This window comes from Brassica napus, chromosome A6 (assembly GCF_020379485.1).
Source record: "Brassica napus cultivar Da-Ae chromosome A6, Da-Ae, whole genome shotgun sequence".
Lineage (NCBI taxonomy): Eukaryota > Viridiplantae > Streptophyta > Magnoliopsida > Brassicales > Brassicaceae > Brassica > Brassica napus.
In genome coordinates, this window is record NC_063439.1 from 22,137,260 (window position 1) to 22,159,618 (window position 22,359).

The following is a 22,359-nucleotide window of genomic DNA, read 5'->3' on the forward strand; positions in this document are numbered from 1 at the left end:
ATATTATTTGTTTTAAAAGGCAACGAAAGTGATGGTTAAGGCTGACAAACCAAAAAGATCGAATACATTGAAGGAGAGGACATTGTTCAAGTACATGCATTGTAAACAAAGCCTTTTTTTTCTTGGTAGGATGAAAATTGTTGACAAAGCATTGGAAGGTTGGGTTCTTTGAACTTTTATAGATTTTCACCTTGAAGGAAATAAATAAAACACACACATAATTGTGACGACATGAATTATTGCTTGTTCTAAAGAATCAGTCCAACTGTTGAGTACGTCGTTACATTGTTTATTTAATAAATCTCTGAAAAAAATAAGAAGTATCGTTCTAAAACACAAGGGTGTATGCCTGTCTGTATATGCAACCTTCTTGGATAGTAAGACGAATCAACCTTAGTAGTAACTTAAAACACACACAAAACTATTTAGTCACAATAGCAACCAAGACAAGTCATTATATTCCTTTTGAAAAATTAGTAAATTACCAATGGATGATGCTGAGAGTGACGTAGAAGACAATGAAGAAAGTCATTTTGACAATGGTCAGACATATACAACTTGAAAGATAAATTTACTTTCTCGGCAATAATTTGATTTTGGTAGGATTTTCTTCAAAATCAGTTCACACCCTTAATCATTTATACGTACACAATAAGACTAAAGATGCCACAATTCAGATATTACACACACATAAGAAAAAGAAAAAGAGGAAAGTAAGTTTGAAAGAGTTACAAAATCAATCATACAAGCCCTCTTGCTCCCACACATCCACCAGAAAATCCACCATTTCCTGCCAATAATCAAATAATCATTACAGATCAACAAACAATGAAACTCACATGTAAATAAATCTGTAATAAGAAAAAAAAAATGCTTACAGGAAGAGGTATTGGACGTGAGAACCGCTTGTTCACACCCAACAGGCTCTCATATGTTGCATTCCAGCTGCACAAAAACGAAATAATCACATTTACTCAGTAAGTTATACACAAAAGAACTTTGAATCTTCTCCATAAACTATTTTCTGGAAAGACCCTCATCTTCTATAACCTAAGAAACGCCTTGAGGACTAAAGAGAATAAGTAACCACAAGACACCCATTCTTGTAAGGCTAAGCTCTTCCCACTCTTAGGATGGCTTGCTGATGCATATTTATTTACATTTTTAAGAAAGAATGATACATGAATGGTGTCACTCAATTGATTTTCTTTTACTCATTGATCCCTGCCCTTTTATATTATGTATAGATCCAGTTAAGAAGTTCAAATACAATGTTCAGTGGATGAGAACGTAACTATTGATGAAAGCACTGAATGATAGAGCTAACAACTAAATTCATGAAATAACTGGAATCCTATTTAGCCATCTTTCTTAAGCAAGAAAATGTATATAATATAATTGCATTTTTAACAGAGAAATTTGTGTATATATCAAATTATTTTGAGAAGATGAATGACCATCTACACTACCGCAAACTAACAATTTTGTTTTATCTGTGAATGCACATTAGTAAATATCAAAATCAATTTTTTTTTTCAATATTTGATTCTTGTTCCTAATAAAATTCTGTGAAGAACAACTACACTCATAAAGAGAAAAAGAAAGCTAGCTTTCACCAACCTTATTGTAGGTTCTCGAACTTTGGCCTTTGTTCGAGAAGATCCACTTGCAAGCCATTGTTGTCTAGTTTGGTTCCAGAGGTTCAATCCTAGCCAGGATAAAAAAAGAACAGACACAACAAAGAACAAGAATAAGAATAGACATAGCAGAGAACCAAGATGTAAATAAAATAAAAAACAATCTGAAAATCGAACAGGCCAAAACATACCAATACACTAGATAAGTGGAGGAGATAGTTCACAGATAGTGTAAGTGGAAAGAAAATCAACTCACCGGTGTTTACAAATTCATTGGGGTTGCTACTACTACTTGCAGAAGTAGCAGTGTTGTTAGTGAAGCTAATAGAAGACACGCTTCTCTGTGACTGCATTGTGCTGTTGTTATCCATATCGCAGGTGCTCGTGCTCCAGAAATCGTCTGATACGCTCGGCTTCTTGACTAAACGACCTTGAATCCTTAACCCTTTAGAAGGCTCATCCACTGCAACTATAAGCGGTGGTGGTTTATTACAGCTCCCAAAACAACCTCTGTACTGTTGCAAAACCCCACATAAACCAAAAAAAAACGCCAGTGAGAAGACTTGAAACAAAAGATAGCAAAACTGAAAACTTGAGAGATGCTTTGAATCAATATTCTTTTGCTTAAAATGCAAGCAACAACCATATATACTACATATGCATAGTTTCCATACAGAGAGATAGATAGTAGTAGGTATAAGCTAAGCTAAGCTAACCTACAGATATAATGAAACAATTACAAGATGTAAAAAGATGATGGGTCAGATTCAGAAACAATAAAGTTTTCAACTTTACTCCATTAGAAGAAAACTAAAGATCCAGACTCACCCCATGCAACCAAATAACTGGAAGATCCAAGAAGGAATATATTCACGGATATGCATCTACAGCAACCAAAGTAGCGACCTTCTAATCAAGATCCTGATCCCAGGCAGCAGAAGTCTCACAATCCTGCTATTTCAAAAAAAAAAAAACAAATCCAATTTTTCCATATTTGGCCGAAATCAATCACTCAATTGAAAAGAAATATGGAAAAATAACCTCAGAAATGGCATATTCGGGGGAAATTGAGATTAGGGTTTTGTTCAGCCACCTCCCCAGCAGCTTGATTGATTACACAACAGAAGTGTCTTCTTCTTCTTTTTCTTCTTCGTCCTTTATTCCACTTTTTTTCTTCTCCTAACTCGTGTTCTGCGTGTGTGTGTGTGTGGTGTGGTTCTGCAAGAATAGAAAAATTCTGTTTTTTTTTCACAAATAGATTTATCAGTTATTCTTTACAACTGTACTTCTATTATAAATAAATCATTTTTAATGTGTAGAAAATACTTTTTTTTTCTACCTACCGTTTATCAACCAGCTCCTTAAATATGATTTTTAATCAGAACTTTTTCCTTTACATAATTCTATTAAAATTATTTTTTCTTTAATTATAAAATTTTGTTTGTTGAAAATATTAGAAAGCAATAATTTCCAAAAGCTTTTCCTTTTTTTTTTTGATTTATTGAGTATAGAAAAGAAAGATATTCGTGCATGTGACAGCCAGCCACTATGTTTACTGATGAGGCATACTTTTTCCGTCAACGCACATTTTATTTCCTTTTGTTATTGTCACGATTTCATTATTAATTCGAGAATTTCCAAGCTAAGTAATCCTCTGCACTATAAAGAGATGACGTTGTTTAGTTCCTTTTTGGTTGATTTGTGGATGTAATTGCATAACAATGTTATGAATAGACATTTATAAACAAAATAAAAAAAAAGAAGAAAAAGTATTAATGAGTGAACATGGTATATGAATGTATTGTGTCGGCAGTGTGAATGGATAAGTTGATTTATGTCGCCATCTCAATTATTAATAATGTGAAAGAAGAGTTTTCATTAGGTTTCATCCATACGTTTGATTAAAAAGCCTAATGAAGGGTCTAGACTCTAGATGTGTAGCACTACTAGTCTACTAGCTTCAAATTTTCCTCTATTTTATGAGTTCTCAAGAGTTGCCAATATTAACATAAAGCATGTATACATCTCCAATCGTAGTTGTTTTAGTGTTACTGCTAAATTGAGTTTCTTCTGCTAAGTATTTAACTAATCTTGATGTTGTGACATCTATATTAATATAGGCATGCATGTATGGTTTAATAGAAATTCATATATTTGGGACACAACATAATAGAATGCACAAGATTGCTTGATTAATCAATATTTACTAACTGTAAACCGAAATTTCACATTCTGTTAATATGCGACACAAGTGTTACAGCATCTAAGTAGTTAGGATTGGAGGGAGAAAATTAGTTTTTTCGCCTAAAACCTTTGCGTTAGTATCAGGAAAGAACTCAGCGCCCGCAAGACTTGTTACTTCCCCGTTGCTACCAATGCTAATCGGATAACTAAGCAAATGGCCCGGTAGATCGTGATCCCGAGGGTACACTTGTGCTGAGTATAGTCCCCATAGCTCGTCTGCCTTTGCATTAACCATTCTTATACATTCTTCGCTTTCGGGAAACTGGAACGTATTGGTTACAATCCGTAGATGTTCAAGCCATAGTGATATCCTAAAGCTGAAAACTTGGCCCCTCGGCCTCAATTGATTGGTAGCTAGCAGATGGTTAGGCTGGTATGCTCCCATTGCGATCTCTGAGTCTCTACCTCCATCCATAGACCTTTGGTTGATATTTGCTGATCCTATTATTACGTACTCGTCATCAACTGCATAGTAATGGAACTAATGTTAAGAGAGAACTTAATGATTATTCTAAATGGATCCATGGGTTTTTGGCCCGCTACAAAACCTAAGGTTTATTCTATTTTTTCTTATCATGCAAATTAGGTTTCGACGTACCAATCATCATTTTAGAGTGGACATAGATCATGAACCGACGAGATTCTTGAGCTCTTGCATAATCAGAATTAGCGTCTGGTTTTTCCGGAGGCGAATACTCACCGGCCTTATTAACTTCCCGGTTCCCGAGGCAGAAGAATGTTAAGTAATCTCTAGGATTTGCATCTAAGCCTTTCTTCCGAAGAGCAATGATAATATCCGTATACATCATCTCCATCGTCCTCCTTTGCCAGTCTAGTATTGCTTGAACCGAGGCAGACCCCGGTTTACCTTCAGGCCATAAAGGAATCACTATATACACTGAAAACCTCTCACCTGCCTCGATCTTGCTCACGATTTTGAGAGATATCTCCTTGGGAATGAGGTGTAACGCGTTGATCTCGTTTAAGTTAATGTCTCTTGAGTTCCATCCAAAGGAGCTTCCTAGGAAGTATTGGTTCTCAATGTAGATAAAGTGTTTGGCTCTCCTTATGGCGTTAATGTAAGCGTCTTGTATGCTTCTTTCAATGACGTTGTTTTTCCCGGTTACAAGTCCTACGCTTGAAGCTTCACGTGGATCCTCTGGGAACCCTTCAACTGCACCGTTATCTATCGACCGGAAAACTTGAACCGTCCAACCCTCGACGTCGTCTGGTTGTACTATTGGTAGTGGCGGAACTGTGATCTCTGAGAACCGTTCCATCGATACTAGGTACCTTCTACCACTACCTGTTAGCACACAAAATTAGTTTATCTTTCTTTAAGACACATATATTGTTTTGATTTACATGCAATTGGTTTTCACATTAACATAAAAAAATTGATGAGATATTCTTAAAAAAAAAATTGATAAGACATATTCTGAAAAATGTATTTTGCAAACGCCAAATTCAGACAAAGCGTTATAAAATAAATCAGTTTTAGAAAAGTTTAAACGTTATTATAACATGTTTGTTTGGGTAAAGTCGTGATAAAATGTAATTTAAAAAAAAAAAAAAACCTTGAAATCTAGTTTTATTTGTTTCAATACCTTGTTTCATCCATCTCTGTTCAAAATTGTACAAAACATCCCACGCCGCAGGACCATCCAGCCTACAGTGAATATCGTGCCAAGGCTCACGTGGACCGCCTTTTTTAATCGATGCACCATCAAAATTCGGCTGGTGAAAGTCATTAGAATGAACATTGTTCAAAGTACCAAACAAAGGATGCTCCTCAGTATCATACCTCCCATCACAAAGATCAATTCCTCCAAGAAAACTTACTATCCTTCTTTTAGTTTTCAAACCATCCACCTCAGCGTCCACCACAATGGTTTTCTGATGGTGAGTAAACATCGCAGCCACACCAAACCCTTGAACAATGCTCTCACCGTTATCAGGGTTACGCGGACAAAGAACGCAACGCACTTTCGTGTTCTTGAAGTAATCGTAAGTTTCTTGATCATGAGTCATCATCAAACCGTCTCTCTTAAACGCTTCGTTAGACGTTCTATCGTCCCACACAAGCATCAGAACGGTCACGTTTTCGTCTGCTTTCTTCTTTAACACCTCCCCTAGCTTTAGGTTCCCTCCTGGTCTCGGCCGTTTAGGATCCCTTATCAATGTTATGTCAGGATAGACGGACCATCCAGTAATATATATCAAATGTTTTGCGTCCCATATCGCATCGAAAATATCTTCCCAACACCGATGATGTATGTAAATCGCTTGTCCCCCCGCAACAGTAATGTCCGGGTACTCACCAAGAACATGAGCGTCTTGGTAAAGCGTAACCTTGCAACCTTCTCTTTGGTTGAAAAACGCGTTGGGAACTCCTTTAAAGGGAGGTGATGATATTATTCCTTTGTTCCAATCTACGTCCTGTGTTACGCTAGTGAACTTCACACGTACATGGATTTTCGAACCTCCTTGGATCGGTCTCTTGTTCTGGTCTAAAACATCGAGCCATCGGTCTACAGGCTGCCCGGAGATGACTTCAGTGGCAGGTAAATAAGCTCGGCCGATCAAATTTGCACCGATGGGTTCGTCCTCTTTGATTGTGAATATGATTTTGGAGATTGAATGTGCGGCGTAGATATGGAATGATTGGAACCATTTAGTATGACGTCTCATCATGGTACGAGCCACCCTTGATCTGTCTAGGTCAATGGTTGCGTAGAGATGTCCTCCTAGTAGATCTGTGCATGAGGCCGCTAGTCTCTTGATTTGGGTTTGAATCTTCTTCCCCGTCGTAGGTTCCTTGTCACCCTAATAATCATTGTGAGTTTTTATTTAACAAGTTAAATTACCTCTGTCATATTCTTTAAATTATATCTTGGTCGCATTTGTAATATCTATTTTTTTTTTGAAACACCAACATTTGTAATATCTAAGACATGTACTAATATATAACATACATACTCTATAAGTAACAGAAGATGTTGATTTTTTAAAATATATAACATGCATACTCTATTATTAGTAACAGAAGATGTTGATTTTTAAAACTATATCTGTGTGTATATATATATATATATATATTAGCATATTGATTATATATTTAGGTACTAAAAGAAATTTTGTAAACAATAACAAAATACACAATCCACTAAAATAAAACAATACACAATGAAAATTAATTTGTGAAGTTTCAACTAACGCTATAATTAATCATATATAAATTGGGACTATATTGATTATATATTTGGATTACGTACCTTGCCACGTAAATTGAATCTTGCACGTTGATGCAACTTATCGATCCTGTATATCTTTACTTCAAGAGTTCCATGAAGCAACAACTGTTCCGCCATATTCTTTTCACCTACAAACTATTCTACTTTCAGCTCTCTTTTAAATATAGGTTTGAATCAATTTCGTGGAAAGTAGCTTTTTTGTGGATGAGTTTATATACTATAAATATACTATAAAATACAATAATAAACAAACCACAAGGAACCAAAATAATCTCCCTTTTGATGATCTCTTTGAAAATGCTACAAACCGCTTAGCAATTATGTAAACATAAAGTTAGAAACATAATATATAATGAGAATAAATCGAATTTTAAAATGAAACCTTTGGATTAGGATTGTGGTTTACTTAAGGAAACTGTATAGGATTACTGATTAGTAGAAGAAAGAGTTGAAGTCTTTTAATGGGTTTGAGACAATGTCTTCTTAAGGTAAACCTTTTCTAGTAGGCCAAACCGACCACAAGAGAAGTCCAGAACCGAATATTCTTCTTTTGGACAATTAATCTGACGCCTCGTGTCTACAGTTTCTTGATGTATTATGTATACAAATGATTCCGTTATTATTCTAAATTTTGGTTTACGGAAAGTGACCATTAAACAAGAAGTTATTCGTTGACAAAAAAAAGAAGAAGTTTTTCTTTTTTGTCACTGTAAAAAAAAACACACACACACAAGGAGCATTATTAGGCTTTATTTACTAGAGATTATTTGCGTGTATGCATCCACGCGTTCCCGCAATTAGGAAAATTCGATACTTTTTGAAACTAATTTCATTCCATTTTTGTCTCTACTCTTACATCTCCTGCAAGTGTAAGGCTTCATTTCAGAACACATATCTTCAACCTGTCTAATTTTTTTTTTGTCTAACATTTGTCTAATAATAACATTTTCAATTAATAATAACCATTTGTCTAACATTTTGCCTAATAATAACCTTTTTGATAAATGCAATTGAAGCAGAAGACTTATCTACACTATGAGAATTTTTGTCTTTTTTCGTTAAAGATATTAGAAGTCCGTCTGCTACTGATGGAACGGAAGCACCTAAGTTATTTTATTTCAGCTGGAGCTTCCGTTATGGGTTCGATTCTCCTTGGCCATCCATAGACGTCTTAAGTGACAAGAAAACTCGGATTTCTATGGGCCTCTTAGTGATTAGTCATTGGACCTAGAAACCCTTTTGGATCACACCAAAGTTATCAAAAAAAATTATTTTATTTCGAAATAAGACTAGTTTGGTATTGCTAATTAGACATCATTAATGTTTGTCCTTCCTAAGTTCCTATGCGAAAATGCCATTAGTTTTCCACTTTGTTTTGTCGTATTCTTTTTCTATGATGTAATAAATTACAAATTATCAATAAAACAAAGTGTTAGAACAAACATTTTCAATTAATTAACATATATCTTATCCTTATCTTCTCTTCTCTCCTATTTTCTCCAATCTTTCTATTTATTCATCTCCTCTCCCCATCTCTTTTTTCTGCTTGTATTCTTTTGTTTATAATTTGATTTTGGAATATGAAAATCTTTTTTATTAAAAAAATGGGTGGAAACCCCATCTCAGGTACGTTTGAAATATTTCTTGTACCATTTTTATCTTATTATATTTTTGATCTGATTATGTAAAATTATTTTTAACAAAGAATTCAAAATAGGTTTTCTTGTTTCCTTTGAATTTATTTTCTGGGTTTATTTTTTTTCTGTAAAGATTTGATCTTTGATGATATATCTTCTTGGTTTTTTTTTTTAGATATGTGTGCAAATCGGAGAAGATATGTTGTTCACAGCGCAGGCGAAAGTTGTATTGGATTTAAAGTTGGACTAACTGAAGAAGGTCATTTCCAATATTTGTAAGCTCTTAAAAAGTGAAACTTTTTAAGTTAGTTCATGAAGTGTTTTTGAAGCTCTTTTCTTATGTGGATAACTTCTATGTTTGTCGTTATTATATCGATTATCTGATATTATTTAGATTTTAACAAATTTTTAGTATTATTTTATTAGATATTTTGTTAGATGTTACAAACATGTACCACAAATTGTAACAGTTAATAAGTTGTGAAATGATTATATACATAATTTGTTAGTTGATACATTAATGGAGACATGATTTATTAGTTGATATGTTAGTTATTATTGATACATATTTTGTTAGTTAATAGACGACTTAGGACTAAAGAATGAATATTCACTAGTATGTATATGTTATTGATTTTTTCAACATTACACAAATAGTTATAACTTGTTAACAAAACATGTTGATGTTACATGGTTTCGATACATTAGTTGTTAGATGATACATTGTTTTGGATATATGGTTTGTTAGTTGATACTTTAGTTATTACCGAATACATGATTTGTTTGCTGTTATATGGTTTTACACCAAAGAATAAACATTTATAATTATGTATATTATTTATTCTTTTAACAATCTACACATACCTTAATTATTTGATGAAAACATTAAATTAGCATGTTATAAAATTAAATAATTATGAATGTGTATTTAAATGCAGTTAACTTCATCTATAGCTATTATTTTTATTTACTAACATATTTTTCGTTATATATTATTCTTATATGATTATGTGTACATTTAACCTGAATAAATTTATTGTTTTGGTAAATGTTTTTGTGTCGTTATTATTTTCATATTTAATTAACACATTTCATAAGTGAGTTTCTAGAAAATAAGTTAATCACCAACAATTAAACAATAATATTAAAATTAAAATGAATTGTAAATTTCAGAGATGCTAAGATCTTGCAATCCGTTGTAATCTCTTTTGTCAATCCTATCAACCAATAAATTATACTGTTATTCTATCTATTAAAATATTTTTAAATTCTATTTTTAAAATATTATGATAGGATAATAATATATTTAGCATTTAAAATTTGAGCAAATGTGTTGACCGGAAATGAAGTAGGTGGAGGTCTAGAATAGAGAACATGAAGTTACACTATATGTCAGTATATCTTCAGGACTCTGACTTCTGTCAGTAAATGTTTCTGTGTGGTTATTATTTTCATATTTAATTAACACATTTTATAAGTAAGTTTCCAGAAAAAAAAGTTAACCACTAACAATTAATTTAACAATAATATTAAATTTAAAATGAATTGTAAATTTCAGAGATGTTGAAATCTTGCAATCGGTGGTAATCTCTTGTCAATCCTATCAACCAATAAATTATACTGTTATTCTATCTATTAAAATATTTTAAAATTATATTTTTAAAATATTATAATAGGATAATAATATATTTAACACTTAAAAATTGAGCAAATGTGTGGACCGGAAGTGAAGTAGGTGGAGGTCTAGAAGAGAGAACATGGAGTGTCACTATATATCAGTATATCTTCAGGACTCTGACTTCTCTGTAATGAGCTGAACATTGTGTGAGATGGAGAAGAGTATTTTCGTCCAATATTAAACACAATTGTGTGTCTTGAGCTTCAATTGTCACTCAAAGTGTAAGTCTTCAATTTGAGGTTCAAGTGTGAATAATCCACTAAATCTCCCTATTTACTATAAGCTCAATTAGAATTTAACTTTCTTCGTCAGTTCGCTACTAGAGCTAAACGGAAAAAAATTTCTCGTTTTTTACTTTTTGAATTAAAGCTTCCTCGTTTTTTTTATCATCTTGAATATCTTCCCTGTCAATATAGAAGTAAACCAATCTGATCCGCAATTATGCATATTAGTGCTAACATCTGAACAATGTGGAAAAAATAAAAAATAAAGAAATTAAAATGGCTCTGATAGTAAATCATTTACTAGGAATATCGATAATAATATTAGATTTACTGTCGTTTTTCGGGATATACGAAATTTAGTTTTTAAGATTATTAAATTTTGGAAATCAATATCAAAACTAGGAGAGACTAGAAGTTTTAATTTTCTTTTCAAATCAACAAATTCTGAATAATCTAACGTAAAAACATATTTATAAATTATATAATCTCTAGACATAAGACTAACTAATAAAGGATATTTGATGTATCACTTCTATTACATATATCATTCTAACTTTTGTGGCATTATACAGTAAGCATATTTAAGTAATTTTTTTAAAGTATATATACTAAGAGCATCTCTAATGTAAAACTCCATTTTTTCTTTTAAAATAGAGTAAAAATAAAAATGGAGTAAAATTACTTCAATCCTACCCTATTTCTCACTCTATAATGGAGTGATAAACAAAAAAAAATAGATTACTCTATTTATGGAGTAAATTTTATTATGGAGTGAGATATGAAGTTGGGTTGTAGCATTTCTTACTCCATATTCATTTTTACTCTATTTTAAAGTAAAAAATAGAGTAGAGATGGAGATGCCCTAAGACTCGAACGATATTTTTTAATGCATAAAAAATGTTTTTCCTCAAAATTGCAGAACTGGTGAAAATTCACATCTAGTGGGTCTGTCAGTTGTCTCTGTTTATATGTCACATCCTAAAATACTTTTTTTTTATTTGTTTCATAGTATCACATAACTGGTACATTTGGCACAGGTTGGTGAATTCATTTTATTTAAGCCTAAGGTTTAGTCGTTACCTGTCGTCCATATGTTTATGACATTTAATGCACAACTAATACTCCAAATATGCGTGGACTTTACCGAGCCACTCACCGACAAGTCTTTGGTTTTTTCATTAATTAATAATTGTTATTTGATGTCAAAAAGAAATAATTGTTACTCTCAAAATAATTTTTTTCCAAAGATAGCAAAGGTTATTCCTCTTACTGCGTTAGCAAGAGCATGTTTATTGAGAGTATCTTAAGTTGGAATGCTTAGCGAAATATAAGAAACTGTCTTTTAACTTTAACAAAAAAAAATTCAAAAAAAAACGATTCTTAAATAAGAGCCGATTTTTAACTCTTTTTGATTAAAAATTAAAAAAACAGTTTTTATATTTCGCTAAGAACCCAATCTAAGAATCTTCTAATAAACATGTTCTTACGTTCTAACAGAATATCCATACGATTTTTCTTTTTTTTTGCTAAAAAAATCCAAACGAATTCAGAAAAAGTAAATGATCAGCATCCTAAGGTTATGGTTATCGTTATTATCGTGTCTTTTTAAGAGTAGTAATTCTAGGTGCGGTTTCCATAATCCTAAAATTATGATTAGTTCTTCTTCTTTTTTTGTCATTCATCTATTTTTGAATCAATTAAATTAGGTGTAGAAATAGCAAGACATCTTTGAACAGGAATACACATGATTAAAGAAGATTTTTGAGAAGATGCTAGAGAAAATAGACGAATTAATTTGATGTGCATAAGATTTATACAAATCTGGCTTCCTAATTGGTTATAAGAAATATTCTTTCGATCTCTAGCTTAAAGCCTTAAACATGTATTTGAGGGCTGTGCATATGGTTTACAAACTTGGGCTACCAATCTGATGTGCATATAGTTTTACCTACATCTTTTGAAACAAAATTTTCTTACTAATATTCACATAAATCGAAGAAAATAGACGAACGGTAGATCTTAGCGCTTCGTAGGCAATAAGCAACATGATCAGGTGGTAGTTGGTACCACTCGTTGGCGTGGAGACAACACATCGTTTTTTCTTTCAATAACCAAAATATTTTTACACATGTATCTATACTTTTTTTCCTAAAACCCTTAATTTATACTTGGACTGTAAATCATCTCTATTAAATCAAGAATGATTCAGAGCATTTTATAGTTAAAAAGTAACATAAATGTAAAAGAGAAAGAGGCTTCATTTGAAAACTTCTAAAATACTCATTAGAATTTCAAAAACTATATATTTATATTTTTTTAACAACAATAAAAACTAAACTATGGTGTATGACTTATCGGCTTAGATAGCCAAGCTGGAGGTATAGCATCGACATAAAATATAGCAGAATGGGAATTCCTTGCACACATCGTGCAAGTTTACCCACCAGTGAATTGTGAGTTCTTATGTCATATTTCGAAGATGAAAAAAAGTCTTACTGCGTCAAAACTCTTCCAAATGTGTAGCAAAACTAGATATTTATATTTTATTTAGTAATTAGGTGATTTTCATGTGCTCATGTACGGATATAAATATTATACGCTACAATAATTTATCAATATTTTATTTTTTAGTTATTCTATTATTTATATTGTAATCAATATGAATGGTTTTAAATAACATTATGTTATTTTAATTAGACATATAATTTTGGATATGTAATATCTCGACTATTTGGTTTTTATTTGGATATATTAGATAGCATTTAATTTTCTGATTCGAGTATAATATTTTTGTTGTACAACTTAAAATTTTGATCAATTTTGTTATTTTTATGTAGTTTGTTTCTTGTCTTAGATTTATAAACATATTTTAGTAAGATTATGTATAATTTATTATATGTTATTTTGAAAATTAAATTGTAAAAGTAAACTAAATTGTTGACGATTCAAAGTTACATAAATAAATATAACAATGATAGTCCTTTGAAACCTTATGCATATATCTATATATATAAGTTATGCAAAATACTTAATTGTAATAGTTGGTTAATATATTTATAATATTATTTAAAAATTCCATATTTATTTTAATATGTTGAGCCGTTCTATAATTTATATGTATAAAAATAGTACTACAAATAGAAATATATTATTTTTAATTTAATATTTGAATTTGTATAAAAAATTGAATTAGTCTAGTTACTCATTTTTTTGGGTTGTGTTACATATATTTCGTCAAATTAAAGTATAACTATTTATATTCATTGTATTAGTTTGGTTGTTCATCTTAGATGAGTAAATATATTTTGATTTTATAGTAATTTAGTATATGTTAATTTGGAAAAAACAAAATTATAAAAATAAAGTGATATAAAAGGAAACTTAAATAAGAAAAGAAAGATTAAATTAGTTTTATTCATTAAAGATATCTTAATTTATGTTATTTAAAATTATTTTGTAATAATTTGAAATATAGATTGGTTTAAATAAAATGCTTAATACTTTTAAAAAATATATATATATATATATATATATATATTATGTTGTTTAAGCTTATCTTCTAAAAAGGAAGATTATTTCTTTAGTTTAAAATCAAGATTATTTTGTGAACTTTCCTTATTATGAATTACACATATATATAAAAGATATTTTTGTTTTTAAATTTATAAATTATCTTTATTATATTGGTTATTTTATAAAATAAAGAAAAAGTAAACCTAAATAAAAAATAGAATAAATATTTAATAATGATAATTATATATATTTGATTCATTAATGATATCATCATAATCAACCACCGTGAGAGTCAACGTTAGCGTGACACGACACGTAAGAAACTGATTTTTCAAATAATATTATAGAGATTTTATTTCAAATTAAAATTTAATTATATATAAATTTATTTTAAGATATTCATACTTTTATTTGACCAAAAAAAAGATATTCATATTTTTATTTGAGATATTTTTGAGCGTCTTATCAATAAAAGGTAAAAAGTACTCTTCTAGATTGGAATTTCAAAATTATAGATGGAATATATTTATACGATAGCATGGGAAGGAGAGAAAAGACAATAAATACCATAGAATGCGTAGAGAGGACGTGCAAAAAGCAGAAGCGTTAAGTAAGTAGTTTTTTTTTTTTTTTTTTTTTGTAAAACAAAAGTAAGTAGTTGAAGATAACAGAAAGAAAAGAAGAATCTCTCTCACAGAGAACTTAAGAACCCTAATAATTTATAGCATCAAAATGGTACATTCGAAGAAATTCCGAGGTGTCCGCCAGCGTCAGTGGGGTTCTTGGGTCTCTGAGATTCGTCATCCTCTCTTGTCAGTTCTCTCTCTTCTTCACCATTTAACACGCATAGTCATATATACAATATATATATATATATATATATATATATATATATATATATATATGTATAAACTGTTTTTCAGCATATGTATCCAATTAACCATCATCGATCATGCTTTCAAAGATTGATGCAACTCTTACGGACATGTGTTTTCATTTAAATCGTTTTCCTCATTTTCGTCCAATTAGAGAGACCACATTTCATCGACGGCTTGTTTATATTTGTAATCTTTTCTATATTAATTGATAAAAATATATTAATTCTAAATATATTGATAAAAATACAATTGAAATTTACTGAATACATAATTCTTTTAGTTCTTTTTTTGTTCATCGATTTTTTTTACTGTTTTTAATTTATTTTTCTGATTCTTTGGGCCACCTATCACATTTTTTTTATTTACGTGCATTGTTTTAGTTTTTTTTTATTCATCGGTTCTTTGGTTCTTTTCATTTCAAAATCAATTTTGTATTCAGTTTTTTTACCAAATAGTTTTAGTAGCTTGATACATCGTTTCTCTTCCTTTATTTGTACAATGTCTTTTTGTTTTGTATCATTTTATAGTTTCTTTTCTTCTTTTGAAATATATAAAATTTATATAACATTATCAAATATAAAAAATAAATACAGATATAATATATATAAATTTTTATTAAAATATATTAATTAATTAATTATTTTCTGCCCCCATTCAAAGCCACTGAGCAACGTATATAGTTCATATGATGTGTATCTTTTAGTATATAGTTTTTAATACTCTAGTTTAGTTATTAATGCGTAGTGTTTGTGTGGTCTGTAAGAGAAGGGTGTGGCTAGGAACATTCAACACGGCGGAGGATGCGGCTAAAGCCTACGACCAAGCAGCGGTTATAATGAATGGCCATAACGCGAAGACCAACTTTCCCGTCATCAAATCCAACGACTCAGATTCTTCAGACATCAACTCTCTCTCAAGGTCACCTAAATGGTTATCAGAACACCTCAACGCTAAGCTAAGGAAAAACTGTAAAGACCAGACACCATATCTGACATGTCTCCGCCTCGATAACGACAGCTCACACATCGGCGTCTGGCAGAAACGCGCCGGGTCAAAAACAACTCAAAACTGGGTCAAGCTTGTTGAACTTAGCGACGGCGTTAACGCACGGGCCGGTGATGTTGGGATTAATAAGATGAAGAAAAAAATCGACGACGTTGAGGAAGAAGATCAGATGGCAATGCAGATGATCGAGGAGCTTCTCAACTGGACTTGTCCTGCTTCTGCATCCATTTCAGGTCTTCACTAGATATATTATTATAAAGTTAGTTATAATTAATTTATGGAGCTTTAAAAAAAAATACGGAGCTTTAGTCAAATACATTTCGAATATATATATGATAATCTATAGGCTATAGATCGAAATAAGCGCACATATACGTAAATACCTTTTCAAATGTATACAACTGATGCCAAAAAAAATGTATACAACTTTGTCTGCATGTATTATGTATACTGTGTTATAAATAGTATTCTACTTGATTATAAAGAGTTTATTATCTCTGTTGTATTCGTCGACATGATATAATTACATAGAGCAGACCGACAAGACATGGTACAATTTTAAGGAAGCTAATTAATTCGTTGATTAAAGAAGAGTCAAAAGTAAATGTGAAAGAGACTAGTCATTCTTCCTAAATCCATCTGCAAATTAGATTCATGTTGTTCGAATGTTTAGTCTTACCTCGACCAAGAAAGCGTTTACCATTTAACATGGTTATTACTACTATAGTGTCTATCTGTCAAATTCTCCTCTCCTTTATATTTGACTTGTCATAATATGTTTTCGACTATCTATATCGTATGAATGCTTCCCTTTATCCCTTATATAGGGCTCTGTCTCTTTAGAGCATCCGCAATGGGAATTCTTAAGGAGAAGTTCTTAGGAAAAAAATAATTAAATAATCGGTAGATCCCACCAAAAGTTAAGGATTCAATCCTTAAAATTCCTAAATAAGGACTCTTTCTTAGTGAATCCTTGCACTATTTGCAGGTCCCGACGACATGTGGCGACCCGCAATTGGTTGATATTTATTTTTTTTATTTAAAAAAGAAAAAATAAATAATAATACTTAAAAAATCAAAATACACTTTTTCTAAGGACTCCCCTTAGAGTAACACCATTGCGGGTGCTCTTAGAACTGAGTTTCTGCCAACTTTGTGTCCACGGATCTACTCTTTTTCCTTGGTTATATATTTCACAGTGTAATATTCTTTTTTGTGTACGATATAAAATTTCAGTTGACCAAAAAAAGAAGCAAGCAACGTGGAAAAATATAAAGGGTTTTAATTAGGAGAGTCTAACAATACTAAAAGCAGGATATCAAGCCTTCTAAACGCATCCACGTCACCTTAAAAAATTAACCAATCAGAACACTTTATTTTGACACATCATCGTGGACTGTTAAAATTATAATTTGGCCCACCAAACCTATGTCGACAAATCCTGTTTCGTAATCCTGACTTTTCCACTCCGTCTTCTCCAATCTCCTTTTTCTGCTCAATCAATGACAATCTTTATAGGATGTTTTGTTCCACCTCTCCTTGATCCTCTTCCTATATATAGTGGTATGTCTAAACCTAAATACATCCAGAATCAAAAAACCTAACGAGAATCGTAAGAGGGATGGCTCCGGCTGAGACCACCGTCGTACCGCTCCGGCTCCACTTTCAGGAGCTATTTATTACGGCATTCAACAAAATTTTCCCACTACTTGATCTTCGATTCAACTTCCCTAGCTTCTACACCACTTTCACAAGGTGTATATATACACCAACAACGAGTCATCCCATTCCCCACATATTTTTGTCTCGCACTTTCACTTTTGTCCATTAAAGGATCAACTATCCCCAGAGATTAAAAATCTCAGAGCTTCACAAATCTATCAAGAGTTAAGATTTCATCAATGGAAGAAGTATCTCCGGCGGTTGCTTTGCTTTCCCAGAAACCCATATGGAATTCGCAGGGATCATGGGAATCATGTTGGGTAAAGGCTACTGCTACATCCAATACTCAACTAAAGATTCCCACAGCTTCGATTCGTTTCCGTAGACTTCGTGTTCTGTTTCTGGGTCTCATGTAGCTCAATATATAAAAGTTTTGTTCTCTCGGATCAATTTACCCAACTTAATCATCATCATCAGAGATAGTCGCTGATATCGCTACCGGATAAGAGATTAACGGCTCAGACGAGAGAACGACGTTTGAGAAGAATATGATCAGCGAACAGAGAGCAGGAGTCTGTTTGACTTCAAGAGTGTGCCTTTGAAGGGTGTGACATCGATCAGTGGAAGATGATGTCTCCGTTATACCCAGAATCCTTCAGTCTCCAACTAATTCGTTAATACATGGTCGTTTCAATCCTCAATCAACTGCTCATTTCTTCGGTGTCTTCAACAGCCCTGGAGGATCACAGGTAAAAAAAAGTCAATCGATCTCCTCTGTAATTAGATCTGATCATTGCAAAAATCTCGGAGTTTTTGATTGGAATCTTTGGGTTGTGTTGTGTATGTAATGAACTAGGACGAACTAATGCAGAGAGAGGAAAAGCTAGGAATAAGTACATTAAGGAGAGTTTTGACATTGGGGTCCATGTCCAGAGATCAGAAACTAATACATGGACTTTAACAATACATATATTTCAGGGAAGCGAGCCCGGCAAGTTAGGAAGCGTTTGCGAAAAAAGCAACAAACACGAGTCACCAAAGCATGTTTCTTATGGAATACTTCTTCAAAACCATTTGAGAACAACCATAATCCCTGCACTGCGTCACTATTTGTTTTTCTGTTAAGCAGCAGTGTAGTCTCATTCTCTCTTCCTTCATGTCTTCATCTTTGCTTGCTTCAGCTCTTCTTCTCCATTTGCTGCTGCTACTTTGTATTTGCATATCAAGAAAAAAAGCAATCTCCAAATCTTTTTGTTGCAGAAATGCAAAAAGGTTATAATTGCTTTCATCAAACTGCCCATACTAGATCAGTTTCCAAGCGCATTTGGGTATGTTCCTTATTCTAGCCAGCATGACTCAAAATTTCATCCCAGTGGCATTGTTTCTTTCTAAACTACAGTCTCTTCAAGTTGGACTGTGTCATCAGACCTGTGCAAATGATAAATGATCGAATAAGTGGAAAAGGTTTGCATGGGCATCAGAAGAAACATTGCACCAATAGATCTTAATAGACAAAGCAACACTTCAGGAATGCATGGATTAATACTGAAGGAAAAATCTCCAGCTTCCTGTAAGCTCAACTTAAAATAGGATAGAACTTTCCGAGCAACTGTTGTTGTTACAAGAAACTGGTTTCCTTGGCTATTGTTACAGGTAACTAGACCTTCGCTTAGCAAAAACACCCTCAAATTATGATATACCTCAAAACTAAACTGCAAAGAAAAACAAAAATCTCAAAAATGATAGGACAAAGCAGCTAGGCCAACAATAAATTGACCGAGAAGAGAACACAACAACAACACCAACATGTCTAATGTCAGATTGTCAGTCCTTGAGTCAATGTAACGCTTCCCTTCACCGCGTTTTTTTTTCCGCAGCAGCACTAATGCTCTCCTTCTTATTCTGCATCAAAGCAATAAGCACATGCTAATGGTCAATAAAGAGACATTAAAATTCATTACAAAGGATAAGTTAAACATGAAAAGCTATGAGAAACCTTATCACGTTACTTACAGATGATCTATGTTTCTTGACTTTATTGACATTGGTATTGCTCTTTGACATCTTGGTAATAGTATCTATGCTCACAAGAACATATGAAGGTTCATGAGCAATAAACAAGTACGCATCTTTGTATGAGTTTACAAAAAGACATCAACACACCTAAAGACATGTCTATTTTCTTCTCTGTGAGAGAAACTGTCTCTGTAGTAATAGGTATTTTGGTCAAAATTGTAATCAAATTAATAAAAATCGGAAGCGAAACTAAGTCAAACATATGATAATATTTATTCACTTTTAAATTACTCTTAAAATATAAATCAATAACTAAAAAATTGTAGTAAAAATACATAGCTGTACAATAACAAGTTTTTTCTTTAAAAAAGCAATAATATAGTTTTAAAAATAAATAACTAGAGATTCAGGAAATAAAAATATGATTATATATCATAGTAAAGCATATCACTACAAACTGAAGTAACTAAATCAATCATTGTGAAACCAATCCTTTTGTTTATGGTTTAAAGAAGAAAAGACAAACAATATAAAGACGCACAACAATTTCTCTGACCTGAATCATCGGTTTCTATAAGACTTTCTATTATGCTTTCAACAGACGACTTCTCACACCAGCATATGCTCTACAAACAACCAAGAACGTTAATTCTCTTAAAGTAACAAAGAATTAACTTACAATGTGTGGTTATTTCAGCATTTCAAGTTTTCAACAAAAAAAAATATATTTAAAACATTGACGAAAAAAGCATGATGAAGATATAACAAACACTATTTCAACCAAAATATTAGAGTTATCAAAATAGATGATATGTAGAAATGTATAATTGTAATAATAAAAATTTGAGTGTCGTATAATTGTAATTTTTGGCATTAAAGTTTAAAGATTATTTACAAATTTACTAAATTAAACATTTTGAAATGTTCAATAAATTTTTGATATAATATATTCTTTCAGTCAATAATCCGCCCGTAGGGCGGGCCAAACTCTAGTAATTGTAAAAGTAGGTATACAATTAATCGCTAACCCTTCTCAAAAAGTGTATGTTATGATAATTAAACTTTTAAAAGTGTTACATTGTGCAAATATCCCATAATTACTATATCATTATAGATGAGAATATAGATATTGTTTTCTTATAATATGAATATTGTTTAATCGGTAATTAGAAGAAATTTATAAGTTGGTGAAGCACTTCCGTTACGTGGGGAGTCTTTGTGTTTGGTAAACACTCGAAACGTATTTTCAGGATCTCACACCAAAAAAATCACCAACTCACTCGCTCAACCACCGTCTTCGCCGTAGAACCACCGCCTCCGCCGATAGAATCTGTATTAATAAATTTTAGCCAATGGGGAAAGGCGGATCACTGAGCGAAGGCGTGATTAAAAACATCATCCTCTCGTACACTTACGTGGCGATATGGATCTTCCTCAGCTTCACCGTGATCGTCTACAACAAATACATCCTCGACAAGAAGATGTACAACTGGCCATTCCCCATCTCCCTAACCATGATCCACATGTCCTTCTGCTCAACCCTAGCTTTCCTCCTCATCAAGGTCTTCAACTTCGTCGAGCCTGTCTCAATGTCACGCGACACTTACCTCAGATCAGTCGTTCCTATCGGCGCGTTGTACTCACTCTCCCTCTGGCTCTCCAACTCGGCCTACATCTACCTTTCCGTCTCCTTCATCCAGATGCTCAAGGCCTTGATGCCTGTCGCTGTTTACTCCATCGGTGTCTTGTTTAAGAAGGAAGGTTTTAAGTCGGAGACAATGGTTAACATGTTGTCTATCTCCTTCGGCGTCGCGATAGCTGCTTACGGTGAAGCTAGGTTTGATGTGTGGGGTGTGATTCTCCAGCTAGGTGCGGTTGCGTTCGAAGCGACGCGTTTGGTAATGATTCAGATATTACTTGCGTCTAAAGGAATCACGTTGAACCCTATCACTTCTCTTTATTACGTTGCACCTTGTTGTTTGGCTTTCTTGTTTGTTCCTTGGATTGTTGTGGAGTTTCCGGTCCTGAGAGATACATCTAGCTTCCATCTCGACTACCTCGTGTTCGGGACCAACTCGTTCTGTGCGTTTGCTTTGAATCTTGCTGTTTTTCTTTTGGTCGGGAAAACATCTGCTGGTGTTGCTGGTGTTGCTGGTGTGGCTAAGGACTGGCTCTTGATCGCCTTCTCATGGTCGGTGATTAAAGACACTGTGACTCCTATTAATCTTTTTGGTTACGGGATTGCGTTCTTGGGCGTTGCTTATTACAATCACGCTAAGTTAAGAGCATTGAAGGCTAAAGAGGCTCAGAAGAGTGCTCAGCAGAGTGATGAAGAGAGTGGTCGGCTTTTGGAAGAGAAGGAAGGTGGGAGGAAGAACGAGCCAGATAATTAGTAAGGTGAAAAAAGTGGTTTGGTTTTGAATTTTTTTTTTCCTGCTTAAATTGCATTTTTGTTGGAATAAGAGCTTAAAGGGTTTATAGTAGATGTTAGACAAAGTTTGGTTTATGATACTCAGACTTAAGAATGACAAATTGCATGGAGAATCTGAGTTTAGGTTTTGATCTATTTGTCTAACTTACTGGTTTGGCTACCTATGGATTGCAGATTGCT

The 22,359-nt window shown here is 32.6% G+C and overlaps 4 protein-coding genes across 6 annotated transcripts; 2 read left to right on the plus strand and 2 right to left on the minus strand.

Moving 5' to 3' along the window:
- Window positions 1–552: 552 nt before the first annotated feature.
- Window positions 553–3,147, minus strand: BNAA06G27650D. Of its 2 annotated transcripts, none has more exons than XM_013788287.3 (6): window positions 2,679–3,147; window positions 2,466–2,588; window positions 1,894–2,147; window positions 1,621–1,708; window positions 879–945; window positions 553–790 (listed from the first exon to the last, which is right to left on the minus strand). In XM_013788287.3, exons 2-6 carry the CDS (start codon window positions 2,519–2,521, stop codon window positions 737–739), a joined length of 519 nt encoding a protein of 172 aa, XP_013643741.1. In that variant the 5' UTR covers window positions 2,522–2,588; window positions 2,679–3,147; the 3' UTR covers window positions 553–736. The 2 variants fall into 2 exon arrangements, with proteins under 2 accessions (XP_013643741.1, XP_013643740.1); XM_013788286.3 differs by having other exon boundaries at window positions 2,466–2,591; window positions 2,679–2,899.
- A 619-nt stretch (window positions 3,148–3,766) lies between these two features.
- LOC106352105 (phospholipase D alpha 3) lies at window positions 3,767–7,760 on the minus strand. Of its 2 annotated transcripts, XM_048735130.1 has the most exons (5): window positions 7,389–7,760; window positions 7,157–7,263; window positions 5,489–6,707; window positions 4,480–5,187; window positions 3,767–4,346 (listed from the first exon to the last, which is right to left on the minus strand). In XM_048735130.1, the coding sequence occupies exons 2-5, from the start codon at window positions 7,250–7,252 to the stop codon at window positions 3,901–3,903; spliced, it is 2,469 nt and encodes an 822-aa protein (XP_048591087.1). In that variant the 5' UTR covers window positions 7,253–7,263; window positions 7,389–7,760; the 3' UTR covers window positions 3,767–3,900. The 2 variants fall into 2 exon arrangements, with proteins under 2 accessions (XP_048591087.1, XP_013647234.2); XM_013791780.3 differs by having other exon boundaries at window positions 7,157–7,760.
- A 7,079-nt stretch (window positions 7,761–14,839) lies between these two features.
- On the plus strand, window positions 14,840–16,439 carry LOC106349560 (ethylene-responsive transcription factor SHINE 3). The gene is made up of 2 exons (XM_048735131.1): window positions 14,840–14,999; window positions 15,825–16,439. The coding sequence occupies exons 1-2, from the start codon at window positions 14,920–14,922 to the stop codon at window positions 16,312–16,314; spliced, it is 570 nt and encodes a 189-aa protein (XP_048591088.1). The 5' UTR covers window positions 14,840–14,919; the 3' UTR covers window positions 16,315–16,439.
- Window positions 16,440–20,745: 4,306 nt separating this feature from the next.
- Window positions 20,746–22,273, plus strand: LOC106387054 (probable sugar phosphate/phosphate translocator At5g25400). The gene has a single exon (XM_013826867.3). The coding sequence runs from the start codon at window positions 21,101–21,103 to the stop codon at window positions 22,139–22,141; it is 1,041 nt and encodes a 346-aa protein (XP_013682321.2). The 5' UTR covers window positions 20,746–21,100; the 3' UTR covers window positions 22,142–22,273.
- The last annotated feature ends 86 nt before the right edge of the window (window positions 22,274–22,359 follow it).

What these genes read in the sequence shown, in the direction of transcription:
- BNAA06G27650D (XM_013788287.3), bottom strand. Translation starts at nt 2,521, where the DNA reads ATGCATATCCGTGAATATATTCCTTCTTGGATCTTCCAGTTATTTGGT. An exon ending in GTTCGAGAACCTACAATAAG is followed by an intron (nt 946 to 1,620) that starts GTTGGTGAAAGC and finishes GTTTTTGTGCAG; the next exon opens with CTGGAATGCAACATATGAGA. An exon ending in CACGTCCAATACCTCTTCCT is followed by an intron (nt 791 to 878) that starts GTAAGCATTTTT and finishes GATTATTGGCAG; the next exon opens with GAAATGGTGGATTTTCTGGT.
- LOC106352105 (XM_048735130.1), bottom strand. Translation starts at nt 7,252, where the DNA reads ATGGCGGAACAGTTGTTGCTTCATGGAACTCTTGAAGTAAAGATATAC. An exon ending in GATTCAATTTACGTGGCAAG is followed by an intron (nt 6,708 to 7,156) that starts GTACGTAATCCA and finishes AATGATTATTAG; the next exon opens with GGTGACAAGGAACCTACGAC. An exon ending in ACAGAGATGGATGAAACAAG is followed by an intron (nt 5,188 to 5,488) that starts GTATTGAAACAA and finishes GTGTGCTAACAG; the next exon opens with GTAGTGGTAGAAGGTACCTA.
- LOC106349560 (XM_048735131.1), top strand. Translation starts at nt 14,920, where the DNA reads ATGGTACATTCGAAGAAATTCCGAGGTGTCCGCCAGCGTCAGTGGGGT. An exon ending in GAGATTCGTCATCCTCTCTT is followed by an intron (nt 15,000 to 15,824) that starts GTCAGTTCTCTC and finishes TTGTGTGGTCTG; the next exon opens with TAAGAGAAGGGTGTGGCTAG.
- LOC106387054 (XM_013826867.3), top strand. Translation starts at nt 21,101, where the DNA reads ATGGGGAAAGGCGGATCACTGAGCGAAGGCGTGATTAAAAACATCATC.